General features: G+C 44.1%; 2 protein-coding genes across 8 annotated transcripts; both read right to left on the bottom strand.

The window, feature by feature from the left end:
* Positions 1 to 1,281: 1,281 nt before the first annotated feature.
* On the bottom strand, positions 1,282 to 19,382 carry LOC115154821 (CXXC-type zinc finger protein 5). 7 transcript variants are annotated; one of them, XM_029701440.1, is made up of 4 exons: positions 19,286 to 19,378; positions 19,101 to 19,169; positions 9,921 to 10,936; positions 1,282 to 2,629 (listed from the first exon to the last, which is right to left on the bottom strand). In XM_029701440.1, exons 3-4 carry the CDS (start codon positions 10,713 to 10,715, stop codon positions 2,585 to 2,587), a joined length of 840 nt encoding a protein of 279 aa, XP_029557300.1. In that variant the 5' UTR covers positions 10,716 to 10,936; positions 19,101 to 19,169; positions 19,286 to 19,378; the 3' UTR covers positions 1,282 to 2,584. The 7 variants fall into 7 exon arrangements, with proteins under 7 accessions (XP_029557300.1, XP_029557299.1, XP_029557301.1 ...); XM_029701439.1 differs by having other exon boundaries at positions 19,101 to 19,200; positions 19,286 to 19,317; XM_029701441.1 differs by lacking the exon at positions 19,101 to 19,169 and having other exon boundaries at positions 19,286 to 19,382.
* A 4,345-nt stretch (positions 19,383 to 23,727) lies between these two features.
* LOC115154820 (ubiquitin-conjugating enzyme E2 D2) lies at positions 23,728 to 27,760 on the bottom strand. Its single transcript, XM_029701436.1, has 7 exons — positions 27,508 to 27,760; positions 26,280 to 26,343; positions 25,960 to 25,991; positions 25,789 to 25,866; positions 25,488 to 25,593; positions 25,197 to 25,290; positions 23,728 to 25,107 (listed from the first exon to the last, which is right to left on the bottom strand). Exons 1-7 carry the CDS (start codon positions 27,529 to 27,531, stop codon positions 25,062 to 25,064), a joined length of 444 nt encoding a protein of 147 aa, XP_029557296.1. The 5' UTR covers positions 27,532 to 27,760; the 3' UTR covers positions 23,728 to 25,061.
* Positions 27,761 to 27,890: the final 130 nt, after the last annotated feature.

Here is a 27,890-nt window from a genome sequence, read left to right as displayed (position 1 = left end):
TGCGTCCAACTTTGTGGCAACAGTTTGGAGAAGGCCCTTCCTTGTTCAGCATGACAACGCCCCTGTGCACAAAGCGAGGTCCATACAGAAATGGTTTGTCGAGATTGGTGTGGAAGAACTTGAATGGCCTGCACAGAGCCCTGACCACAACCCCATCAAACACCTTTGGGATGAATTGGAAATGCGTATGGTGAGCCAAGCCTAATCGCCCAACATCAGTGCCCGACCTCACTAATGCTCTTGTGGCTGAATGGAAGCAAGTTCCGCAGCAATGTTCCAACATTAGTGGAAAGTATAGGCTTCTATTGCAGCAAACTTCATATTAATGCCCTCCATATTATTAATGTTTTGGGGTGAGAAGTTCGACAAGTATTTGTCCACATACTTTTGGTCATATAGTGTATCATAGCCATTAAACTCTGTAACTGTTTTGAAGTCACCATTGGCCTCATGGTTAAAATCCCTGAGTGGTTTCCTTCCTCTCCGGCAACTGAGTTAGGAAGGACACCTGTATCTTTGTAGTTAGTGGGTGCATTGATAGACCATCCAAAGTGTAATTAATAACTTCACCATGCTCAAAGGCATATTCAATGTCTGCTTTTTTTTACTCATCTACCAATAGGTGCCCTTGTTTGCGAGGTATTAGAAAACCTCCTTGGTCTTTGTGGTTGAATCTGTGTTTGAAATTCATTGCTCAACTGAGGGACCTTACAGATAATTGTATGTGTGGGGTACAGAGATGAGGTAGTCATTCAAAAATCATGTTAAACACTATTATTGCACACAGAGTGAGTCCATGCAACTTATTATGTGACTTGTTAAGCCCATTTTTACTCCTGAACTTATTTATTCTTGTCATAACAAAGGGGTTGAATACTTATTGACTCAAGAGATTTCAGCTTTTCATTTTTAATTAATTTGCTAACATTTCGAAAACACAATTCCACTTTGACATTATGGGTATTGTGTGTAGGCCAGTGACACAAAATCTAAATGTAATCAATTTTAAATGCAGGCTGTAACACAACAAAATGTGGAAAAAGTCAAGGGGTGTGAATACTTTCTGAAGGCACTATAGTTCCTTCAGGTACAAAGCTCTTGCCTGAGGAGAACTAATGTGTGTTTTTATACTTTCTGAGCTGTTCAACCCTTATTAGGGCATCCTGGGAAACACTGACCAAAATTGTGGTTCCTACTTTGTCACACTATCGTTGTTGTCTGTATTGACTATCTATGAATGAATGAAACCAAGGACTCATGGTGAAACTCACCATTTCCTGATTCTGCTTTAATGAGTTGTATTTCTCACCCCATCCATTTTTTTATTATTATATCCAATGATATGAAAAGGGAACAAATGTTTAAGGTTACCGGACATTTTCATACTTCAGAATTTTCTAAATTCCGTCATTGTTTTAGAAAAAAACCATGCAAAGACAAGTAAACAAACATCAGAACTGTAAATTTTGACACAAATACATGCATTCGTTTTTATTCACAAAACCAGTCCAATTTTCTAAATGAATACAAACATCGCTGTTGTTTTAAAAGATGTAGCTACCAGCAACATAATGAAAAAAAAATTAAAATAAACGGAAATAAAACATAAGAAATCTTGTGTCAGTGCGTTCAAATGGGTAGACCCAGAGCTAAGCTATTCCAAATGGAAGTGCTGTCTCCTAGTGCTGTCACCCTCTGTGCTATTCCAAATGGAAGTGCTGTCTCCTAGTGCTGTCGCCCTCTATGTTGGGATCCTCATGACACACACTAGTTTGGGCCACAGGAACGTAAGGCTGCCAGTTTCACAAAATAAAAAAGCTTGGAAATACAGGCGTGGAAAACACGGTTGGTTGGTTGGTTGGTTTGTTGGTTGGAGAGATTCCAGTTCTCTGGAGGATAGCATCACCCTGCTAAAGAGTGCCCTGGACTTCTGCCCGATGGGTTAACAGTTGCTATTTCATTTCGATAAGTATTTTTACATTTTGAAATATTTCCTTTTTCTTTTAAAAGACAACCATTGATCCGTTTCAAAACAATATTCTTAAAACAAAACAAATCATGAAATAGACGGGTTTAAGTTTAAGAACAATGGTGCTAAATTACAATAGTGCCTGCCATTAGCCACTAGCTTTAAAATATAGCCGTAAATGTACATTCTCTACACAAGTACTGTATCTTTCCACACGTGAACAACATTAACACCAAACACACAAATTAGTTGATTGTCCACACTCAGTCCGTCATTTCTGTTTGGCAATGAACAGTTCCATGTCTAAGCGACAGAAAAAACCTGCTGGAAAAAGGACAAAAGGTACCAAAATGGAAACATAGAAAAGGGAATGAAAGTTGCCATAGATATTTTTCTTTATGTTAAATTTTTGGTTCAAGGAATAAGCAGGTGCATCCATTACTCAATTGATTATTTTGTATAATTTCTGTTTAGTTTTTTTGTATATTTTTGTTGTTTGTTTGCTTGTCAGCCAGTGTCCGTGCCGAGACAATCCAAGCGAGAGTTGGCATTGCACTTGATCGCAGAGCTTTGGGTTTGGGTAGGTAGGGGTAAGGGTGGAGGAGGGTCAGAGTCTTACTGGAACCATCGGAATGCTGCTCCTGTAGGAAGCATCACCTTCTTAGAGAAACAAAAAACAGAGAGAGCAGAGGGAAGGAGAGGGTTAGTAGATACAGGCTGAAGAAGACAACACATCCCGAGACCCATTCTAAACTGCAACATCTGCAGTTTGTATTCTCTCTCTCTTTCGCTCTCTCTTTCTCTCTCTCTCTCTGTGGACGTTTTTCTCCCCCAGACTAATGATTGAATAGATTCAGACAACAACATGCTCATCAAATCTCCACATCAAACACATTTACAGACACTATAACCCTCCATATCTGCCGACTCCTGTCTTCTGCTCTCTCTCTTTCTTTCTCTCTCTCTCTCTCTCTCTCTCTCTCTCTCTGTCTGTCTCTGCCTCTCTGTGTCTGTCTCTGTCTCTCTCTGTGTCTGTCTCTGTCTCTCTCTGTGTCTGTCTCTGTCTCTCTCTCTGTCTCTCTCTGTCTTGTCTCTCTCTGTGTCTGTCTCTGCCTCTCTGTGTCTGTCTCTGTCTCTCTCTGTGTCTGTCTCTGTCTCTGTCTCCCTCTGTGTCTGTCTCTCTCTCTGTCTCTCTCTGTCTTGTCTCTCTCTGTGTCTGTCTCTGTCTCTCTCTGTCCCCCCCCCCTCCCCCCAGGCTCAATCAGTGAAATCACTGCGTCCCACACAGACATATCCCCAGCCATCCCCTCCTCCCTCACCTCTCTCTGGCCTTCTGGCCCACACCCCACCCTCCTCCCTCATCAGCCATGGGCAATGGCCTTGGCTCCACACGAAACTCGATATGGCATATTCATTATTTAGTCACCACGCAGTCACAGACCTCTCCCACCACACCACACCACTCTCATGGGTGACACTGCTCTCTCTGTTCCTCCCTCACTCCTCTCTCTGTGGGATCTCTAGCTCTGACTGCATTGCACTAGGCAGGGCAGGCACCAATGCAATGCAGCTGCAGGGGTTCAGTGGTCGCCTGCCAGTCATAAGACAGAGGACCACTGGGGCTCAGGCTCAGTCCCCAGAGCTGCAGCATGGCTAGCGTTCCGAAAAGCACAACTCTACTGCGGCACAGAATCCCACGTTAGCTAGGACTGCCCGGGGCCAGTCAGGAGTAGCGCCACAAACACTTACGCACCCACGCCCACTCATTCCCTCACCAGGGCTTGACTTGGACTGAAATCGGTGCCGGTTCTCCATTTGGGTACTGTTGTTCATATTTCGGTGCAGGAGCTCCACAGTACTGTCGAGCGAATATTCCATAAGAGGAACAGGAGCCGAAGCAGTAGAACATGTGAGACTCCAGGAAGCTCCTGCCCGAGTCAAGCACTGTCCCTCACACACACTCACGCCTACCTCCACTCACGCCTACCTCCACTCACGCCTATGAACATGTAGACACACACCTCCACACACACAGGCACAAATCACAGCCGCACAGAAAGCACACGATTCGGACACAATCTAAACGATGTACACACCATACAGATAGTAAGAAGGTTGCAATTTGCTCGCCTGTCAGTCATACACACAGACAGCACGCAAATGATTCGCACGTCAACACACAGGCAGAGAAATACTGAAAATGTCATTTATTTACTGCCAGGGCAAAAGTCCATCAACGTTGGACACTAGAAAAGCAAGGAGGTCAAAGTGGTGCAAGGTCCATAAGCACCTCACTAATGACCTTTCACCTATGACACTCAGGCACATAGATGCTAACCTCAAGGCCCTTTTCACCGGGAACCAGTGCATTTAAAGAGGAAAAAACTCTGAGCCAACACCTGTGACCTCCACTCTGCATAAACACGGTTGTTTGTCATGTCTGGCCTAGGGGAGGGGACTCCCAAGGTCACAATCCATTCCAGGCATCCATTTCAATGTCCAGCATCTTAATCTCTGTTTATTGATTTAACTATGAATATGTTACTGCTACTTTCCTCAATGGACGCTGCATATAGCCTATGCTTTCCCCCACCCAGGGGCCTGCTAGCCTTCCTTCAGCACACAGGCAGAGAGAATTGGTTAGCGGAACAGGTCATACCCTGAAATGGCACCAGTATCTAATTTGTTATCTTATTTGTCCTGGCACAGTTTGACTGTGGTGGGGACAGCTGATCCAGGACCTGCCCATAGGGGAGCGTTCTCTTTAGAGCAGAGAATTAGGCTAAAGACTCCCGTCAATCACTTCCCACTGGACAGCCCCAGGTCCACTTGTCACAAGAGCCCTTTCACCCTGACCCTTGATGCTGAGAGACCTCGGACAGTTCTAAACCGTGATGTCATCTCTCCCCTCTCGTAGGTAGGCTATGGGAGTCAATAACCCCACTGCTGTATGTGGGTTTAGCTGTCTGCAAGTACGTCTGTCTGTCCGTACCTGTCTATCCTACTCCTAGCAGTTTCTGTGTCTGGCTGGCAACGGGCCTACTGATCTGTGCATCTCAATGTCAGGCTGCATGCCTGTGTGTCTCTGCGTCAGTCTGCATGCCTGTGTGTCTCTGCGTCAGTCTGCATGCCCGTGTGTCTCTGCGTCAGTCTGCATGCCCGTGTGTCTCTGCGTCAGTCTGCATGCCCGTGTGTCTCTGCGTCAGTCTGCATGCCCGTGTGTCTCTGCGTCAGTCTGCATGCCCGTGTGTCTGCATCAGTCTGCATGCCTGTGTGTCTCTGCGTCAGTCTGCATGCCCGTGTGTCTCTGCGTCAGTCTGCATGCCAGTGTGTCTCTGGGTCAGTCTGCATGCCAGTGTGTCTCTCTGTCAGTCTGCATGCCCGTGTGTCTCTGGGTCAGTCTGCTCTCCCAGTCTGCCGTTTGGTTTCCGAGGGAAGGGAAGGGGGGGGGGGGGGATCACAACACCAAGTGAAAACTCTCTGGCTCCAGTGTCTGCATGCCTCAAACTGGCCATGTCACCAGACATCTAACGCCTGTAGTGGGTCGCCTTGATCTGTCATCAGACTACCATGCTTGAAACGCACCAACACAGACACACAGTTATTGGTAAACACACAGCCCTAACAGAATGTTCCTCAAACAGTGATGTATACACTCAAACAAACAAACATTCACAAAAAAAACAAAACAATCCCCCAGGCCCCAAGTGACCCTGACAAACAAATCCAAAACAACAGACCATAGTGCAGAAACACACTAGCGTTAAAATAAATGCACAATATAACAACAGATTTTGACCTAAAATCGATACTTTCCTCACCTAGACAGCAAATAGCAACAGTGAGACTGAGCCCGCTGTGAAAACGCAGCATGCTGCAGAAAAGGACTATTTCTCCTGGGCTCCATTTATTTCTGTTCAAATGTAGCGTTCCCAAAATAAATCCAGACATCTTCAGCCAGCGAGGTGTGAGGTGGCAAAGGCCTCGTCGCCCTACCTCCCCCCTAACTCTGTTTTTACAGCCATCTTTAGTCTGCCATGAGGTTTCGACGGGAAACCTTCAACACCCTCAAAGCATCGAGCCGTCGGCCTCTCTTTCTATTCTCACATACACAGACCACATCAGACTGTATAAGCTTCAACCAACGTCCACTCACGTGCATCAAAAACAAACAACTAACACACGCCGACCAACAATTAAAACCTGTCATAAATCTGTTGCAAATTTGTAATAAAGGAATTATAAATATGTTATCAAAAGCATTGATAGCAGCTGAGGTCCCTGAGAAAATGTATACAAAACCCAAAAACGACCTGTTTTTCCCAGATTTCAGACGTCTGAAGAGGTCAAAACAAACCAAGCATTAAAATAGTTATTGAACCGTGACACATCCTTACGACCAAATACACACTCACTCACACTCACACACACACACACACACACACACACACAGAGAGAGAGAGAAACACACACACACAGAGAGAGAGAGAGAGAGAAACACACACACACAGAGAGAGAGAGAGAGAAAGAGAGAGAGAGAGAAACACACACACACACACAGAGAGAGATAGAGAGAGAGAAAGAGAAAGAGAGAGAGAGAGAGAGAGAGAGAGAGAAACACACACACACACTACAAGCACTATGGCGAACGGTCTATGCCACCTCGCTAAGTGATCCCCATCCATTAGCATCCCTGTTAGACAGCAGCCTGTGTGTGTGTGAGATGTGACACTCTGGGGCTGTTTCCACTACACTCCAGCTGAAGCAAACAGCAGATGACTGTCTGTGGCGTGCTGCTTACGAGCCGAACCGGATGACCATGGCCCTCCATTTTGTCCCGGGTGCTGCTGCTGCCCTGGTGTCACTGAACCTTTACTAACCTCAGTGACCAAGAGTAATGAGTGGGTTGGTTAACAGAACATAAAACAGCGTAACCTAGATAATATTATCTGTACTGTCCACAGTGCGATGATACTTAATAGGGGAATATAGGTTGATAGTACAAGCAGTGTAATCTACTGTAAAGCCTAAAAGAACCCCCTCCATTGACAACATAAACGGCAGTCCTCTCAGGCAAGCCCTAATAAATTATAAACACACAAATCTGGAAGATCAAAGTAGGATACTGGGGCAAAATGTCGGATGTGTTATTGTTCAAAATATGTTTTGTGCCATTATTCTCACCTTTGACCTTCAGTCCTATGATGACACAACTCGGTCTGACCTACTGACTGACTGTGCGAGTCTACTCTCTGACCTACTGGACCGTGGACCAACGCAGGCACTAACACAGAACAAGTTCTAGCCAGCATTGGCCTGCTAAACGGCCAGTTCAGATCAGGCACACCATTTTTAAGATAGAACAACTCACCCAATCCGGAAGGAGAGGTCAACAGTTAATTTCATGCTAAGCTATTCCAAACGGAAATGCTAAACAGGGGTACGTATTTGTCCTGTTAACGTCACAGCAAGTCACCCTGCTATGGCTGTACTGCCGATGCGCTGCATGTGGAAAAAAACACAACAAGCAATCTGATTTTATTAGCAGCATAAAATCCTACAACTACCTGACATGAATCCATGGGAAACTGAGTTTAGTTTGTGTGATTCTCTCTTGTGGTTTCGGGCGAACAAACGCAGACGTTGACTTCATAGTAAAGGTTGCAGTATGCATATTCAATCAGTTGTTGTTGATCTGATGCTGTGAACAACTGTTGGTCATTTCTGCCATGTGACCATTGATAGCATACTATCAATCAATAACATACAGGGAATCCTATTACCAGCACACATCCACAAGCATCTGATTGCTTAAGAGAACCGTTTCAGAGTAAGGTTAGAGCTGTTCACAGTGAAACCATATGACGTGACATCTGAAGTGGAATCCTGTCTTGATCACAAAAGCGACGATGGGGGGGAGCATGCGGGTCAAGCCCTGATTAATCTGAGTTGTTGCATGTGTGGAGCACAACGACCAGATTACACCAGATGACACCCCACTGTCTCATGAACGTGAGTATTGTAGTACATCTGTAGCAACAGGGGGATGTTCAGGATCACAGTATTCCGCAGACTGTAACATACATTGTTAGAGAGCCCACTTGTTATGGTCAGGGCAGGATGGTTTACTAGCATAGCACATGTACAGTATCCGCGTGGGATGTAATGTCAGGGATGTTATGTCAGGGATGTAATGTCAGGGATGTTATGTCAGGGATGTAATGTCAGGGATGTTATGTCAGGGATGTAATGTCAGGGATGTTATGTCAGGGATGTAATGTCAGGGATGTAATGTCAGGGATGTTATGTCAGGGATGTTATGTCAGGGATGTTATGTCATTTGTCATTGCATGTTTATCAGAGCTATTGTACAGTACTGACATTATGAATGTAATTGTCAAAGGTGCCCTAAAAACACGCTCGGATATGCCACATGAACTTGAACTGAGGTCACAAAAGGGCGACACTGATTTGAGTTTAGGCCCAGTGCCACTGAGGTGACCCAGATGAGAAGTTTGGAGGCAATTTAGCCAAAACAGGCGTGCCACAGGAGAGAGAGAGATAGGTCGAGAGGGGGGCGCCTGTGCCACACTGACACCTGGTGCTCCAGATGACAACCCCATGGCCAGATGGACCATGTCACACATACACACACACACACACACACACACACACACACACACACACACACACACATATGCTCTGCCACACATACTACCCATCCAAAACATACACACACAAACACATCCACAATATCAAGCACTGCAACACACACGGTCTCGGTCAAACATCTACAGAAACTCTTACAATCCTAAAAAGCCCATTACACCCTCTCTCGTTCTTCCTTACACACAAACCCGCGAGGCCACACTAATTTAGTAACATATCACACAGAACATCACACACACACACACACACGCATTTTTGTTAAAAGAACATGCAATGACCCTCCCAGTCGAGAAACGCACAATTTACCCGTTCTGTGAGGGCGTAAAAAAAGAGCTGTGTATCATGGTGGGTGTGGAGAGGGGTTTACTCAGTGCGTGTGGAGGACAGATTAAAGAGACCCCATGGGGCATGTCTACCCCCCCCCACACCCTCCCCCTCGTCACCACCTGTTATTCTCCTGCCCTGCTCAAAGCCTCGCCCCATCAAAAAGTCGCTCCACACCCTTCAGAGCAGTGTCACGCTCTACACCTCCACGCATAAAGTTGAGTTGTAAGTGTGTATGGTTAAGGTAAACTCCCAACACTCTTTCCATACCTACACTCTTTTGACTCCAGGTACAACCCTTTTGGGTTCCCTATAGAACCCTCTGTGGAAAGGGTCCTACATGGAACCTAAAAAGGGTTCCACCTGGAACCAAAAGAGATCTACCTGGAACTAAAAAATAGTTATTCAAAGGGCTCCTATGGGGACAGCCGAAGAACCCTTTTAGGTTCTAGATATCATCTTATTGTGTACTGTATTTTACTAGGCAAGTCAGTTAAGAACAATTTATGTGCGCCGCACTATGTGCGCCGCACTATGAGACTCCCAATCACAGCCAGATGTGATACAGCCTGGACTCGAACCAGGGTGTCTGTAGGGACGCCTCTAGCACTGAGATGCAGTGCCTTAGACCGCTGTGCCACTCGGGAGCCCATCCTGCCTGACCCTTCTATGACACTCTATGAACCTCTATGACAATCTATGAACCTCTATGACCCTTCTATGACCCTCTATGACCCTTCTATGACACTCTATGAACCTATATGACAATCTATGAACCTCTATGACCCTTCTATGACCCTCTATGACCCTTCTATGACCCTCTATGACAATCTATGAACATCTATGACCCTTCTATGCCCCTCTATGATCCTTCTATGACCCTCTATGACCCTTCTATGACACTCTATGACCCCATATGACACTCTATGTCATCTCTAACCCCCCACTGTGCTCTTACCTCCAGAGCGGCAGACGGTTTCTTTTTCAGCTCCTCACATTTGCGGAACTTGCAGATCTGGTGGCCCGTTTTGCGGTTCCGGCAGCTGCTGCACGTCTCGCAGTTAATCCGCCGGCGGCAGGGCGGGCACATGCCGCAGCGTTTCCGCTTCTTTTTGCCGGAGTTGATGGCCGAGGCCAGCTCGCTCTGCGCCGGGTACTCGGCCAGGCCGGCCATGTGCAGAGCGCTGTCGGCCAGGAACACTCCTGCCGGTGTCATGATGAACAGCCCCGGGTTGAACGGGAAGCCGCCTCCAACACCGTACGGGAAGTCCGCAACACCGCCAACAGAGTCCACAGCAGACGAACCCTCCAAGTCGCTTGCCCCTGAGCCTGAATCGCTACCCCCCATCCCCATCCCCATTCCCCCCGGCAGCAGCATGTGCTCCATCCCAGCCCTCTTTAGCAGCTCCGCCGCCTGGGCAAAGTGCAGCAGGCCGTTCTGTCCCTCCAAGACCTGCTCCAGGGTCCGGTCCAGCTTGGCTGCCGCAAGCGCTGAGACGGTGGGCTGGGGCTGTGGGGGTGGCTGGGGCTTGGCCGGGTGGCTCTTGGCCTCTCCATTGTGGTGTGCGTGTCCATTAGTGTTGGTGGGGCAGGCGGCTGTGTACTGGGAGAGGGTGCGGGACCTCTTAAGGCTCTTACTCAGGGGCTCACTGATGATGCCACTGCGGTTCCTGCGCTCAATGACAGGGACATCCTCCGTGCAGCTGTTCCGCTCCAGGGCCTCGGCTGTCCGGTCTCGGCTTCCGCTAGACATGGTCCAGTACGTGCAGGGCTGGGGGTCGGGGCGGGAGGGGGACAGGGGGCGAGCAGAGGAGGGGGAGCCGATAGGTTCTCACAGTCTGCTCTGAGCCCAGGTGAGGTGGCGCCTCCCTGCTGTGGGCGAATCGGCCAGCCAACCACAGGCAGGCCCTAGAGCCTTGGCTCTCGCTCTAAACCTCAGCCCTCATCCACATCCTTTCACTGGCAACCTACAAACTGACACAGGGAGAGAGGAGAGCGAGAAGGGTCCTTCAATAACAGGCTCAGTGTTAGACCCAGACAGCATCTGAGTAAACAACCGACTCCATTGATATAAATGGGACAGCAACTCTGCCATGCCTTAATGTTACCTGTTTATTAGATTGAACACAGCTCATGGAGAGAGAAAAAAAGCTGCAAAAATGAGACAGCTCACTCAGAGGATATGTATCTAAACAGCTCATGATCACAGTGTAATAGCCCTGGAAGAAGTGTCCACTTACACAACTAAACGTTCATCACCCCAGCTGCAATACACAATAGAACATTCAGAACACAGTAAAAGATGAATTACACTAAAGATGAATTACACTAAAGATGAATTACACTAAAGATGAATTACACTAAATGACAGTGACAGAAGAGAAAAGACACTGCTATGTTTTCTCCTCCAATTTCACCAATTTATGAGCTAATTCCCACCCTTCAGGTTTAGGTTGAATGCAGCCATAGTATTTCCCATGAGGAAACCAAGAAGAGCTGGTCTGTGGAGACTCACTCTTTCCATCAAAGGGATTTGTAACAATAATTCCCACACACTACATGCAGACACAATTTAAATCCATTTCACATGAATTAAGACTTCAGACCATGAACAATCCCCACTTTGCCATCCCTCTCTCCTACTCACAGAAATGTTCACTTAGATTTTGTGGTGGTGCCACCGGTGTTCAGGGTCACACTTCATGTTTTGAAGGATCTCCTGGCATGTGACAATGTTAAACATTAGTTTATTTATTTAATTGAAGAGTTTCATTCCAAAGTGCAATATATCCAGTATTAGAAATACGGGGAAATAAGCTTTTATTGTTTAAAAAACTTCTGAAAGAGATTGGTGTGTTTTTATCTAATCATGGCACGGGGGGGGGGGGGGGGTTCAAATGTGCTTGTTTGAAATCTATCACTTGATGGATTCATTTTAGAGAGACAAATAATCATGTTCTGTTGCAAAATGCTATATATCCGCCACACTCTCAGAGAAATATTGCTAGGTTTTACACAGTAGAATGTAACAAATAACTACATTTTTAATAAAGAACTGCACAAATGATACATTTGTGACAAACCCAATTATTTTTTGCCCAGTTTTACAAAATGTATCAATAAAGTAATATGACTTTTGTATTATTGTATCTGTATGTCAAATATTTACATTTTGTCATTTAGCGAATGCTCTTATCCAGAGTGACATGCAGTTAGTCCATTCAACTTAAAATTGCTAGGTGAGACAACCACATATCACAGTCAAATATTCAGGATACCAACAATCCATTCCAACTAAACAACGGAAGTATAGCGTTTTTTGCAACAAACCCCATTTTAATACTCAAATCCATGAATGAAAAATATGAGAACACTAATATTTTACAAACACATGAAGGTGGAATAATTTCTGATGAAAAAATGTGTGTGTATATTGTTTTGGAACAAAACTCTTCGATTGACTATAGAAAAGATGTTGACATAGTTTGCGTATCTTGTGTATATAGGCATTCATCAAATCTTTGTAGGTGAATAGTCACTTTAATAAATCTACCTACATGTACGTGCATACAGTTGAAGCCGGAAGTTTACATACACTAAGTTGACTGTGCCTTTAAACAGCTTGGAAAATTCCAGAAAATTCTGTCATGGCTTTAGAAGCTTCTGATAGGCTAATTGACATCATTTGAGTCAATTGGAGGTGTACCTGTGGATGTATTTCAAGGCCTACCTTCAAACTCAGTGCCTCTTTGCTTGACATCATGGGAAAATGAAAAGAAATCAGCTAAGACCTCAGAAAAGAATTGGAGACCTCCACAAGTCTGGTTCATCCTTGGGAGTGTAAGAGTTTAGCTTCCGTCCCTCTCCTCGCCCCAACCTGGGCTTGAACCAGGGACCCTCTGGAACAAATCAACAACAGTCACCCGTGAAGCATTGTTACCCATCGCGCCACAAAAGCCACAGCCCTTGCCGAGCAAGGAGAACAACTACTTCAGGTCTCAGAGCGAGTGACGTCACCCAATTGAAACGCTATTAGCGCGCACCACCGCTAACTAACTAGCCATTTCACATCGGTTACAGGAGCAATTTCCAAACGCCTGAAGGTACCACGTTCACCTGTACAAACAATAATACGCAAGTATAAACACCATGGGACCACACAGCCGTCATACCGCTCAGGAAGGAGACGCATTCTGTCTCCTAGAGATGAACGTACTTTGGTGCGAAAAGTGCAAATCAATCTCAGAACAACAGCAAAGGATCTTGTGAAGATGATGGAGGAAACAGGTACAAAAGTATCTATATCCACAGTAAAACAAGTATATCGACATAACCTGAAAGTCCGCTTAGCAAGGAAGGAGCCACTGCTCCAAAGCCGCCATAAAAAAGCCAGACTACAGTTTGCAACTGCACATGGGGACAAAGATTGTACTTTTTGGAGAAATGTCCTCTGGTCTGATGAAACAAAAATAGAACTGTTTGGCCATAATGACCATCGTTGTGTTTGAAGGAAAAGGGGGAGGCTTGCAAGCTGAAGAACACCATCCCAACCGTGAAGCACGGGGGTGGCAGCATTATGTTGTGGGGGTGCTTTGCTGCAGGAGGGACTGGTGCAATTCACAAAATAGATGGCATCATGAGGATGGAAAATTATGTGGATATATTGAAGCAACATCTCAAGACATCAGTCAGGAAGTTAAAGCTTGGTCGCAAATGGGTCTTCCAAATGGACAATGACCCCAAGCATACTTCCAAAGTTGTAGCAAAATGGCTTAAGGACAACAAAGTCAAGGTATTGGAGTGGCCATCACAAAGCACTGACCTCAATCCTATAGAAAATTTGTGGGCAGAACTGAAAAAGCGAGTGCGAGCAAGGAGGCCTACAAACCTGACTCAGTTACACCACCTCTGTCAGGAGGAATGGGCCAAAATTCACCCAACTTATTGTGCAAAGCTTGTAGAAGGCTACCCGAAACATTTGACCCAAGTTAATCAATTTAAAGGCAATGCTACCAAATACTAATTGAGTGTATGTAAACTTCTGACCCACTGGGAATGTGATGAAAGAAATAAATCAACTATTATTCTGATATTTCACATTCTTAAAATAAAGTGGTGATCCTAACTGACCTAAAACAGGGAATTTTTACTCGGATTAAATGTCAGGAATTGTGAAAAACTGAGTTTAAATGTATTTGGCTAAGGTGTATGTAAACTTCTGACTTCAACTGTATTACCTCAATTACCTTGACTAACCTTGACTAACCCCTTGTATATAGCCTCGCTATTGTTATTTTACTGCTGCTCTTTAATTATTTGTTACTTTAATTTCTTACTTTTTAAAGGTATTTTTCTTAAAACTGCATTGTTGGTTAAGGGCTTGTCAGTAAGCATTTCACTGTAAGGTTTACACCTGTTGTATTCGGCGCATGTGCCAAATAAAATTTGATTTTCAAATAACACACAAACAGCCATTTAGAAAAATAAACAAACACAGGTTGACCACTTACAACACTGTCAGTTTGTTGGTTGTCATACTTCATGACGTCATCAACCCTCAAATAACATGTGCAAAAGATAAATTGCTAATGTTGTAATCTGAACTCATCATTATGCCTTGTGGATGCCCTACTTCTGGTCCAATTAGCTATATTCACATATAATGGTTGTATAGCCTATGACAATCAATAACGTTGTGTTCAAAAAAGAATGGAGGATGTGCACAGAAATGGAGGACAGTGTCATGGCAGGTATGACTCTGATTGGTTGATATTCCATCACACTTGAATCATTTTTTTTGCCAGAAGTTCACTGTTCTAGACTCTCCATTATAAATGTTCATATGTGTAGGGTGACCAAAACATAATTGATCATGTCTATCAATCAAACTAGTTATCACCACTTACTGTGGCATAGCATGGGTCAAGTTGGTTGACTCTTTTAACCCTCCTGCTGTGTTCACAGGGCATCTGAACACACAAAATACATTTTGATGATTTTCATTACATTTTGGGTGTTTTATTAACTTTTGTACACCTGTGGTGTTCTCACCGGTCATTAGAAATGAATGGCTGAGACTACAATTAGTGTATAAAATTGAGTTTAGGCACATGCCCATTCATCAGATGGACATACTTCCTCTCCCAGACTCCCACATGCATGTGTGTTTGATCATACACACACACACACACACACACACACACACACACACACACACACACACACACACACACACACACACACACACACACACCTCACTCCCCTTCTTGGCTTCCATGGCAACCCCCACGAGAACCTTTCCCCAATATAATCTTTTCCCCACGGGAACCACACCTGTTAGCATTCTCACAAACAATCGCAACATTGTTTCAATAATATATAGAACTTTTCTCGTAGCTCTGGTACATAAAGCTTTTTTGAGGCCTTGCTCACAATTCATTCTGTGGCAGCACAATGACCAGACGATATACTGTATGTGAGGCTCTCGATCATGTATTTGATCATGACACTGGTGAGGAGGAGAGAGTCCTTGTTAAACTTTGCCACAAAGTAGTCTGTGATAAATCGCACAAAATGTTTCATCTGAGTATTTGTTATAGTGAAAACAGTCCATACATTATGCTTTGTTTACTCAAAAAGGAGTTGTATGAGCTCAGGTCAAGGAGGATGGATTTATAATCAGCTATAATGGGGGCGGTCATTTTGGACCGGGAACACAGAATGAATTCACATGAAACGAACACAACAGGAGGGTTAAATGCTGCTTGACAGTCTCTCTTGGGGGACATCTTATTATTCTCTATGAGTCCATTTCATTGGAACAATCCAAGAATTGAAAAACAACCAATTTGCTGGGTGGGTATTTTTTCCAATTCATTCATAAATTAAAATGGACTGAAATGGATGTGACTCCAATACTTTATCCAGAGTGTGTACAGGTGAAAGATCCCAATGGCTAACCTCCTATGAAGAGACACACTATCCCACTGACCTGTCCCCACTCACAAACAAGCACCTCCCTGAGAAAAACGGAGGAAATGGCCGGGCCAGTCCTTATAAGGGAAACAAAGGGAAGGGGAGGGAGAGAGGATGGGGTCTGCGCAGTGTGTGGAAATTGGAAGGCCAAAATTAGTGGGAGGTAAAGCTTCAAAGGCAGGAGCGCAGCCCCCGCATTCTCACCAGCTCAGGGGTCCGTGGCGCCAGCGGACCGGAGCCAGCAACTCAGCTCCTCTCCTTGCTCTCCTGCTCTGAGTCTGACCAGGGCTCTGCTCTCTCTCGCTGCTGCTACAGGGCCGCCCGCCTGCTCCACTAACGTCTATGCCTCTGTGTGTGTGTGTGTCTCTCTCTCTTCCTGGTGTCCTTGCCTCACTCCGTCTATGCCGAGAGTGTCTCTCTCTGTCTGACCCATATCCTTCACACTCTTTCCATCTCCATCAAACGTGAACACGTCATTCACGGTCTATCTTTCCCAACCATCTCAGTGCCTCTTTCTCATTTTACCATCCGTCTTCCAATGCCACGGCCATGACTTTATAATAGTCTCTGTCCCACCTCCATATCCATTCACAGTGTCTCCCTGCCCCTTGACCACATTCCTTCTTGTTTTCACCCGTTCTCCTAATATCACTCTCACTCTGCTCCTCCGCCATGTCAATCACACGCTCCCCCTGCGCAGGGGTGGCAAGTAGCCTAGTGGTTAGAGCGTTGGGCCAGTAAGCAGAAGGTTGCTGGATCGAATCCCCGAGCTGACAAGGTAAAAATCTGTTGTTCTTCCCCTGAGCAGAAAGTATTCTGTTCCCTGGGCACAGAATACGTACTTGGATGTCGATTAAGGAAGCCCCCTGCACCTCTCTGATTCAGAGGGGTTGGGTTAAATGAGGAAAACACATTTCAGTTGAATGCATTCAGTTGGACAACTGAGTAAGTATCCCCCTTTCCCATTCAAGTGATATCTCTTCCAGACCCTAGACTGATCATCTCTTCTCTGTCACTCAACAGTCCCCCAGTTTCTGTAACCAAAGTATTCTCTCTGAATAGAATTATGCTGATACTGTTGAGATGATGGTGATTAGAAACGCAAGAATGAACGCATAATGAGGAACAGGTTGGTGCAAAAAAGCGTATATTACTGGGGAAAGGTTATCTTCATCGATGACGTCATTACCCATCATGCCAAGGGTAGCCTTAGGTTATAACTTCTACCACAGCTTCTTCCTCGCGCTCAACTTCTCCTAACAGCGTCACAAATAGGACTGCCACTATAAAACGTAATAATACTTTCCGACTATACTTTTGACTGGAGCACCCCCTCGCCCTGCTCATATAGGTCTACACTGATTACGTCAGGGGGGAGCTGCTAGAGACATGGCTCGTGCTTCATCCCTGGAGGTCAGCGCGCGGCGGTAATTGGCCCCTCTCTGCTGAATAAACCATCCCAAGGAGTCTGACCATACAGGCTCCCCAAGGCCAACGAGAAAGGGAGCTGTATGGAATATACAAACAAAATGGACTAACCCACTATCGGAACAGAACAACCGTTGAAATCTGCAAGTGTAAAAAGTCATACTGAAGTTTGCATGATATAGGCCTAATGAATCATTTCGATTTGTTGAACATAGAATTAATATTCCTCAAAGTATTTGCTGTATTCATAAAATCTTCATTAGGCCTATGGAAAATAACCACAGCCTACAAAAAGAGAGGGCCTAGTAGGCTAACAAATAAACAGATAGGCCTAAACTATTTTGGGTATTAAAATTGGGATAGATAATACTGTCAATATGGCATAATAGGGCCTTCATTGCAATAGTTTTCGGTCAATATTTGCTGTCAGTGTAAAAATAATATGTAGGCCTATTAAGAAATAAATATTCATTTTTGTCATCAATCATCAATCAGTCATCAAATCATAACACCAAAACATCTAACATCTAACAACAAGCCAACAAGCCCCCTCTGGCACACACTAGCACGCACACACGCCGTCAGGCACATTTGTGCACGAGACCCAAGGAAGTTTATAAAGACCAGAATTAAATATCCAACCTGCTGCGCCTCTCTGTTTTTTTTCTCTCCCATTCCTGAGTTAAAATAGACAAAAGTATATCCATGCGATGGTGTGTTAAATCGTTACTAATTATTTGTGTTAAATCGTGACTAATTATTTGCATAAACATGCAGCATAAGAGCGCCACTACCGGTGGCGGATTGCGGCAGTACCGGGGGGTCGCCGTAAAATCCAGGCTTGCAGCGGCGATACAGCACAGAGACATCGCGCGCAGGAGACTGGCTGATCGTCGCATGCGGAACAATGAAGAACAAACACGTTCGCTCTACAATATAATCACTCTGAGAACACCTGGCATACTGTTCTTCGGATGACTCGGCTATAGGCTAAATCGAAAACAAATTGTAAAAAAATCTTGCTCGTTTTTCAGCCATTAGGCTATGCATTTTCACAAAAGCATTTGTTGATGATTCAAGGGAACACAGCAGAAAATAAAAGTTCCGTTTAAATGTACCTCTAGGTAAAGAGACGCCTCATCATCTACTGACATAAACAGGATTACAACCATAAACGCCAAGACCCAATGCAAACTGCCATCATTTCAATGGAAAATATTTCTGGAGAGCGTCAAGTTTCTTTGAGCGCATGTCATTAACAGATGATTCACACTTTCAATATTCACCCCAAAAAAATCTTTGAATGAAAGAACAGCTCTCCACAATTCTACAAACCTCTAGAGCTTTGCCAAATGATCGAAGAAAAAATTTACAAATGAGGATAGAATGTGACAGCAGAATGACTATTATGGCCATTCAAAAAATAACAAGCCAATAACCGTGCATGCATCACACGCATCCGAGACCCGCGAATCCTAATTGTATCTAACATTAAAGCGGCACAAAAAAATACCTTTTGTCTCGACTCAATGACCTGAAACCCCGGTCTCTGCGGTGCCAGCGTATGGTCTGCACCAGCACGTTTGAGAAGAACCATTCTCCCATTCTCCCAGTTAACTTGATCGTTAGGAAGATGACATCCCAACTTTCAGCAGACTTCAACAAAGTATGATCCCCCCTCCCTCCTATGTATCTGCATATTTGCAAACACTGGCTCTTTTTTGTTCGCACCTACCAAAGCGGTTCCGAGTGGAGGGGAGGGCTCCGACTGTCCAAGCCGTCCGTCTCCAAGCCTACCGTAGAGCTTGATGTAAAAAAAAATAAAGGAAAAAAACCTTACACCAAAACAATTAAATTAATATAGTCCTCGCCTGTATAGAACAAGAGGGAAATATAATAATAAATGATTGTAAAACGTACTTTCTCGGAAGCTGAGCGTGTGGGATCTCCAACCTTTTCGATTCTCGCAATCCCACCTACATCCCCGCTCGCCGAGAAGAACATGCAAACACATTTCATCGATTTTTGGAGCTTCTCGGAAAAACCGAACTGGATTTTCGGCAGCATGGCGACAGCAAATAATATATCACCAATACCTTTTAAATATAGAGATGTATTAGTCTTCTCGAGGCTTTTAAGGGCTCGACTTTGAATATTCAAGGAGTAATGAAGAACATGTTTGTTATTAAAGCTTTACATATTTAGGGACTTTGAGATGCATTTTATTGGTTGTTGTGGCTCCCATCAGTGCAGGCTGTATGCACAATATGATTTGTTTCTCTCTGTATGAGCGCAAGTTGATATTTCGTCATACCTCTTTAAGACTTAACTTTCCTTTAACACGTTCATGTTTACAAATAACTTTTACAGTGCAATTCATCAATATGGAAAAATATCCAATGGTTAATAATTGCACGGACAAAAACGAATATTTTTCTCTTATTTGATTTTCAGTGATGGACATCCACATGTGTGTGAACCTAGCCTGGGTATGCGAAGTGTCTATTAGGCTATTACCTTATTCAAAAAATCGCCTAAACCCACCAAAGTATGGCAAGATGCGCTATTGCAATTCCCCTTTCCAGTAGCAATGAGTCTGATTTGCAAAACAACATAATTGTCTTGATGGTAGAACTTAATTATTAGAAATTGACATCATGTTGTCTTTCATTAACATTTTAATGTTCTAATTTAGGATGATAACACGTTCGTGTGGCATGTCACTGGTGGTTTCTGATGGTAACCATGTTTATTTTACGCAGCGGCTGACCGTGCGTAATTAGGTAATTAGGCGATGGGTTGTTTTTCACACTCGAAGCGGTGTGTGCGCGCAGGAGCGGCCACACCGTGCTCTGTCGCCACTCGCTATGTTATCGCCCATGACCGGTGCGCTCGGCTCCTCTTCTCGCTCAAACCAACAGTCCACTCCACCTCTTTCGAATGTCCTGTCTGCTGGCAGGCGGCCAACCGAAGTGTGTGGAAATGACACCGCCAGGGCGGCAGAGATTTTCCTTCATTTCTCTCCTTCCCAATTGCAGACGGGCTGACATTGGCTAGAAAGTGGAGCAGCTCGTCAGGGACAATCAATGCGAATCGATCGAGCCGTGCGGTTGAGGTTCCGAGCTGGAAAATAACGCGGCAGCTTGAGAGAGGGAGAGAGAGGGAGGGGTGTTCAACACTGGCAGTAGTCAGCCAACCTCCCGCAGACAAAAACACCCTCTCACTTGGACACACAAATATACACACACACAGTGAATAGTAAACCTTTATCTGTCACGAAACGCAGCCTTGCGGTCACTATTACGCAGAGCAATTTCATGCGTAATGAGTAATGCATTATTGTGTAATTGTGTTCACATCCTCAAAAAGAAATAACCTATTTGGTAAACAATAATTGTAATTGACATGTCCATGACATGACCTATTAAAATTACCAACTTTATCATCAATGTTTAAGCATTGCATAATCTGCAAAAAAAAAAGGCAAATTTGGGCACTTAAGAGCTATCCTTTGAAGCACCAAACATTGACTTAATTACTGGGTTTGAAACCAAAGTTGAATTGTTATTACGCTCAACTCACACCTCACGTTCTGTGGAGGAATCACTAATGTGACAGGTAAGCACATGGATGGCCACCTGTGAATCGCTTGGTTTGGGTTTCTTGTGATTACTTATCTCCCTGTTTGTTTAACTCATCATGCCATTTGTTGTAATTTAGCCAAGCCAAACGTTTATATTCTCTCCATGTCAGTAGAATATAGGCTATAGATTGGTGTTGCTAGACTACCTGTAGGGCCACAATGTACCATTAATCTATTCAATTAATAGTGCTGTACCACCATTTGGTTTATTATCATTCTACAATTATTATTAGCATTTTTACCTGTAGGCTTCTGTGTTTACTGAGAGTGGCTGTGGGATAACAAGCTAGGGTTCCGTTCAAGGTAAGTGCACAATGGTCGCATCTATTCCCCCAAGACGCACTGCCGTGCATAAATTGGACACGCATTTCTCCGTAATCCCTGGAGTGTCTAGCATGGCTCTGGCAATATGCCTGGTCTAACCCTATCTCATATTAAGCAGACGTCAATCCTCTCGTCATCCCTTGCGCCTTTGGAAATCACTTTCACGCGGACCACCAGCCATACCAACTCCAAGCTCTGAGGCATGTGCGTAGTGGAGTAGGGTGTGCACGACATTTGAGGAACGGCGCGTATGCACTGCAAGGGGTCAATATTTACCACGTTACCAAAATATGTGTTATAACACTTATAAGTGAACTCTTGTAATTGGTCACATGGGCCTACTCGTTTCAAATGGATTAAAAGCACGCAGACATGAGTCCCTCACTTTGATTTGATATATAGTGCAGAGGCGCGCATGTGCATCCTTGTTATTTTAAAATGTCCAGACTGATCACATTTTTCCTGTCCGCTCTAGGCTTGTCTACATTCCGGATCTGGACCCTCAGAAGTCAATCTCTCTCACACGCTCACATACACACGCACGCACGTGCACACACACACACACACACACATAGGTTAGGCGTCATAGTTCCCGAAAGGGTATTTTTTTCACGGGTACGGGGTGTGTCAGAGAGAGCGTTACATCGAGAGAGCAATGGGTGAGAGAGTGGCCATGGGTAGGAGGCAGCAGCAAGCTGTGACACAGGAGACGTTCTTGTGGGCGCGCTGAGCCCTGGGGCTGCAGCCACACTCAGCTCTTTGTTGTTTTCTCTCTGTGCTAAGCGAGGCAGAGTACTTTCCTGAGCCGGCCGGGGGATTAGTGTTACACGGCCTCTTTCTCCAGCTGCACACATGACCAGCGCCACAGGAGAGCCTCTAAAGGAAGCCTAAAAGAGGAGTGAGGGGTGAGAGGAAGGGAGAGAGAGAGAGATGAACATCCGGTTTCTCAGACACTGAGTAATGTTGCAAGCTAAGCAAGTTCTCCAAACATCACAGTGCAGCTCCCCTTTCTCACTCCCACACACCCTTATGAGAAGACAGTACCTCACCTCCCTGTGCAGCTGTCTTCCCCACCTTACACCTCCTGTTTTAGTCCAGAGGCTCATCCCATTCATCTGGCTGGCCTCCCTCCACTCATCAGTCCCCTCAGTACTGCCAAATTCAAGGACACACAAAATGTGGAAGGGTATTGGGCCCTGCCTCAAGCCCCTGTAGTGAAAGAAAGAACCATCATTTTATTGGTGATATGGGTTCTCTGTGTGGGTAAATGTCCTCACCACAAGGTATATGACTCAAACATGCAGTAGACTATAGTAGACTTTACCTGCGCCTCATCGCTCCAAGCTGCAGTGGGCTGCTGGCAGTCAACACTGGCGTGATTTCAAGGATTTGTTGTTCAGACCACAAGCAATCACGTTCACTCTCTGCACTCAGAATGTGATAGGCCGCAAACCACCCTTGGGATCCACGGCAAATGGACATAGTCATTATATAGATATAACATATGTTTACGGTATCTATTGGCATTTAACTAAGACATCTCATACACCTCTTAATTGACTACAGCCACTGTAAATGCCACAGTGGCTAGCTGATTGTGGCCCTCAAATGAATGGCAAAAGCCGTTAAGCCTACATTATGAAAAATCGAACTAACATTAGAGCCAAACCCAATGATAGAGCTCCATCTAGTGGGAGAATAAAAAATAATCTAATTTGTTGCCTGGAAATAAAGACACCTTTATTTGTATATATTGTACACAAGGTCTAACCCCTCCTAAATACATACTATAGTTGAGCATCATAGTGAGACAGCTGAATTGGTGTAAGTATATTACGCGGCTCTTGGCTCAGCTTTGTCCTTAAAAATTCAGGACAGTGTTGTACAGTAGTCTCACAAATCAGACAGTTGTTTCTGAAATATTCCATACAATTTTTGGAGCAGCGTAGCACTAATATATAAGAATGGAATTCGGGTCTAGTGTAGTTGCAGGTTCGGTAACTCTGCTTCAAATAATGTAACAATTGATTGAATTGGCTGGCAGTAATAAGAACAGCCTGGTCCTAAGTCTTAATGTAAAGTTTGCTGTAAAAGAGACCTGAGTGAGACAACATGATGGTATGAATCAGTTGGAATAATAGGAAGGCAAAATGTTCCACAGTTGTATTAAAAAGGTTCATTTCGTAGGTTTCATTGTTGCGATCAAAACATCAGCAAAAATCTCCGACGTGAATAGCGCACATGCAAGACTCGGCTACCTAAATAAAAGGTTAAATAAAAAAAAAAACTGTAAACATTTTATAAGATATTCATCTTTTCAAATTGACAGACTTCAGATAAAATTGTAAAAGCACATATTTGAGCAATGATATTAAATAAAACAGTGAAACTCACAACTTTAATAATCATGTTTATTACACAGTTTAATTAACACAAGCTCCATGAGCTCCTGGGTAATTAAATATACAGAAGTTTGTCGGTCTGGAACTCAAGTCCTTGAGTCCAGGGTTCTGAGATCCAGCCAATGAGTCATTGGAGCTAAGTCAACAATGGCAGCTCACATATACAAAGTGTGAATACAGAATAATGAGTTCACTTCTTTTTTTATTTTTATGAAAATAACTGAAAATTACACCCCAGATTGTTTCCTTCAACTTAGCCCACTTGAGGGTAGACAGTTCAACTCTTATCATATTCGTCTAGTCTAGTGCTACTGTTGCTTAAAACATTTTAGAGCTTGTCTTGTGAAGTTGCCTTCAAAAATGATTACTAATGTCAAGTCTTTGTCCTTTCAGGCTAGATCAAATGGACGATCAAGCTGGATTAATACCATTTCAGTCACAAACTACATGTACCACCCAACTTATCTGCCTAACATTCCAAATCAGACCTACACCAAAAAGAAAGACTTTCCACCATTGAGAGAAAAAATATATAATGAAGGCTCAAAGGGCGATCTAAAAGGGCACCATTTTTTATCTTTAGCAAAAACAACAAGGAGTATGTCATTTGACTAAGTTGAGGGAAAACAGTAATTTGGCAGTTATATTCAGACACTGCTATCAATAGATCGCTGTCTCATTATTCTATTGTCCCACTTCATACAGTGTGGATGGGTCCACGGGTACTTAACTATCATCTTAATGACAGTGATTAATATTGTGGTGGGGCTGAGGCGGGATCCTGGGCATACCGTAGCCAAACAGAAAAAGTCCCCTAGAGGTTTCCAGAACCATAGTGACAGATTGAAAGCCATTTCTTATCATAGCAAAAAACACTCTCCAAGTCCCATCTCTCCCCACCCTTACCATCATCTCACAGGATAGTTGGAAGCACAGAGGGAGGAAAAAAAATAATAAAAAATGTTTAAAAAAAAAAAGACAAAAAAACCCTCAATCTTGGGAAAGCAAACCTTGGGTTAATAAAAATGATAAGGAATGCTTCTTGGAATCAAATAAGAGTGGTCCTACATGGGTGCCGTTGGACATAGTGGCAGAAACAGACAGTGGAGTATACAATATGCAATCTGAAATATGTACAACACCGCAGCTGGACAGGTTTTGAAGAGGGTGAGGCAGGAGGATGGAGGTGAAGTGCGTAGGGAGAGGGAGGGTGTGGCTCAAAGAAATCACTCCGATGGAAACCAACAAGACTTTTTCCCTCTTTTCGTTCAAAGCTCCCCAAGCCTTCGAATATAAAAGGCAGATTCTCTGGTGTTATGCCTTGAGACTACATTGCATATTTCTGTGTCCATTCCCGGGCTATTCTGTTGTATCTGAAATGACAGCAGGATACAAATCACTTCCCTTGTAGCAGACAGGTTATACAAAAATGTGTTGAATGTTGAAAATGTGTAAGACCTACTTTTCCCTGTCTGTCTTGTAGATGCGGGCGATCTCAGGCACTAGTGGGTCGTCTGGGTTTGGGTCACACAGAAGTGAGCAGATGGACAGGAGGACTGTAGGACGACCAACAACAACAGTCACCACCGTTCTGACAATCAATGTAACTCTCGGAACCTCTTCCTGAGCATAATTCGGGACATACTTACCAGGATCTGTTGTGAAAACTCAAACCATACTGGTTTACACCAACCAAAATAAATGATCTAGACCCACATACAAACATAAACCAAGAGCACCATTTTGGACTTACCTTTGGAGATGGTGAGTGCTGGCGACCACTGCGACCTTAGGATGTCCAAGCAGATGCTGCCATTGCTGTTGATGTTCGGGTGGTAGATTCTTGTGGTGAATGCAACCTATAGGGAGGACATGTTTTTTTCCCCCTGTATTTTGCAAATGCATTACATTTTCACCGTCTCCTTTACCGCAATGACGAGACGTCGCATGCACTGAAAACAAACAGTCATGCATGACGGAATTTTACGATCATTGTAGGTCTAGCTCATAGCTACATTAAAAGTCTGCCCACAAGTTCCAGGATAAGTCCTTACCTTTGGTGGTTTGAAGGGATAGTCAGTGGGGAAGTGAATGGTCAAGAAGAACACGCCGCCCTGATACGGACTGTCATTCTGCAGAAAGGAAAATAGATGGTTACTATATGACCCAGAGTAAAGGCTGTGAACCCCTAAACTTTAAAGAGCAGAACAAGGGGGTATACTTACAGGTCCCATTATTGTAGCCTGCCAGTGAAACACTAAGTAGGAGAGGAGAAAACTGTTTTAATACACTATGAGCACCATTACAAGTAAATAGTGCTTTAATTAGATTTCCGTGCCAGTATGCAAATGACAACTGGTGTCATTGATGAATACCAGCATCAATCGTTATTGGCTCCCATCTATAGGCTACATTTCATCAACAGTATTCTTGGAGTCAAATACTGTTTTCTGTGATTAAAGATATGAACCATCAAGAATATTGATTGAAATAGGTGGTGAAAGTCATTTGCGGGTGGTGGTGTTGTGTGATAGAGGTGACTTACTGTCATCTCCCACTGGTCCTGCGGAGCACTGTGCTGGAGGGTCACGAGCCAAATCATTTAACTCCTAGGAGAAAAAAATAAAATAGAGTTCTAATTTCTTCCAAAAATTATAATAATAATACTTCCATGAACAATGCCTGTATTGTATTAGTAATTCAGCCAAACTGCATACAATGTCTCCAATGCTAAATGTTGGCTGGTATGTAGTCGGCTAGGCTCAGATTTGTTGCCAGAGGCCTATCAAAATGTAACTCATTTCAAGGACTACAAACAACATTGTGGTCAGACCTGTCCTGTACGGGTTAGCGGGATTCATGTTTACAACTGAGCATCGTTTCCGCCACAGCCATAACTGAAAGTCAGTTAAATGTCCTCAATGAAACAGAAATAGTACTGGATTTAGAATAGCATTGACGGATAAATATTTTCCTTTCCAAGTCAAACAATCTGTCAACTTCAATCGTTTTCATGAATCATTGATCAGCCAGTGTCAGATGAAGGCAACAGAGCATACAGAGTAACTTCATTTTGATACTGAAGACAATGCTGGTAAAACTATTTTATAGCTAGTTACAGTAGCTAACTGGCTTGTTCAAGTCAAGTTGCTGAAGTAACTACTGGCATTAGACAGGTCAGGACCATGGTAGCTATGCCAAACGTGATTTTTTGGGAGTGTAAACGATACCAGCAGCTGATGTTCATTTGTTTACAACAAGGAAGTAACGTTAGTAGGTAGTACTAGCTAGTAAGGAATTTCCCGAAAAACGTTAGCTTGCCAAGTGTAACTAGCTAGCTATGATTAAAGCTAGCTAGCTATTTAGCCAAACTAACTAGCTACCACCGCCAGTATGCTAACTACCTAATTAACTAACTATAATAAGTTAATGGTAGCTTGCTAATCAAATTAGCTAACGTCGTTGCCTAGCTAGCTAGTAGCCAATAACTCATAGTTAACGTTAGTTACCTTGTTAGCTAGCATAGCGCACTGTTATCGATGTCATCTGCCGCTAAACTGTGTTAGCTAACTGACTAGTAGCCAGCTAGCTAACGCTAGTTTTCAAAAGCAAATTAATCTGATCAGAAGTTAGCCACCGACCAGGCGGTAGATGAGGAAAGCGGTCTAAATGTGGGCTAGCAAGCCGTTTTGCTTTAGTAGCCTAGCTCGTAATTAGGCCAAAGGGGGCTAGCTATTAGCTAGCACGGAAGCAAGATAACGTTACTTCCTTACCTTATGAATTCTTTTCAGGGCCATTGTTGTGTTCGTGCCGCTGTCAATGTATGGTCGGTTTACTTCTGCGAAATAACGATTATTGCCTCTCCACACAGATGTTACCCCCCCGGAGTTCAAATTAGCTAGCTACGTTTTTAAATTGTTGTCTTACAGTACAATGCGGCGACTGACTATCGGAGTAGCCTAGCGAAAGTGAAATACAGTGCGCTTCACCCGGCTCCTCCTAGCAGCTGTGGGCAGTGGGCACCGCATCACTTCTCGGTAGACTGTGATGCAATCGTCTGCTTGCGACACGCTACATCCGCTGGAAACCGTGGGACAGGTTAGAGCTATGCAATTGACATCATTTCTGAGTCTTTAGGCTACATAACTCCACTAGT

Source organism: Salmo trutta, chromosome 19 (genome assembly GCF_901001165.1).
Source record: "Salmo trutta chromosome 19, fSalTru1.1, whole genome shotgun sequence".
Lineage (NCBI taxonomy): Eukaryota > Metazoa > Chordata > Actinopteri > Salmoniformes > Salmonidae > Salmo > Salmo trutta.
This window is presented reverse-complemented; position numbering and strand designations above follow the sequence as displayed.

What these genes read in the sequence shown, in the direction of transcription:
- LOC115154821 (XM_029701441.1), bottom strand. Translation starts at nt 10,715, where the DNA reads ATGTCTAGCGGAAGCCGAGACCGGACAGCCGAGGCCCTGGAGCGGAAC. An exon ending in AACCGTCTGCCGCTCTGGAG is followed by an intron (nt 2,630 to 9,920) that starts GTAAGAGCACAG and finishes TGTTTCTCTAAG; the next exon opens with AAGGTGATGCTTCCTACAGG.
- LOC115154820 (XM_029701436.1), bottom strand. Translation starts at nt 27,531, where the DNA reads ATGGCCCTGAAAAGAATTCATAAG. An exon ending in AGGCTACAATAATGGGACCT is followed by an intron (nt 25,867 to 25,959) that starts GTAAGTATACCC and finishes TCCTTTCTGCAG; the next exon opens with AATGACAGTCCGTATCAGGG. An exon ending in ATCCCTTCAAACCACCAAAG is followed by an intron (nt 25,594 to 25,788) that starts GTAAGGACTTAT and finishes TCCTCCCTATAG; the next exon opens with GTTGCATTCACCACAAGAAT.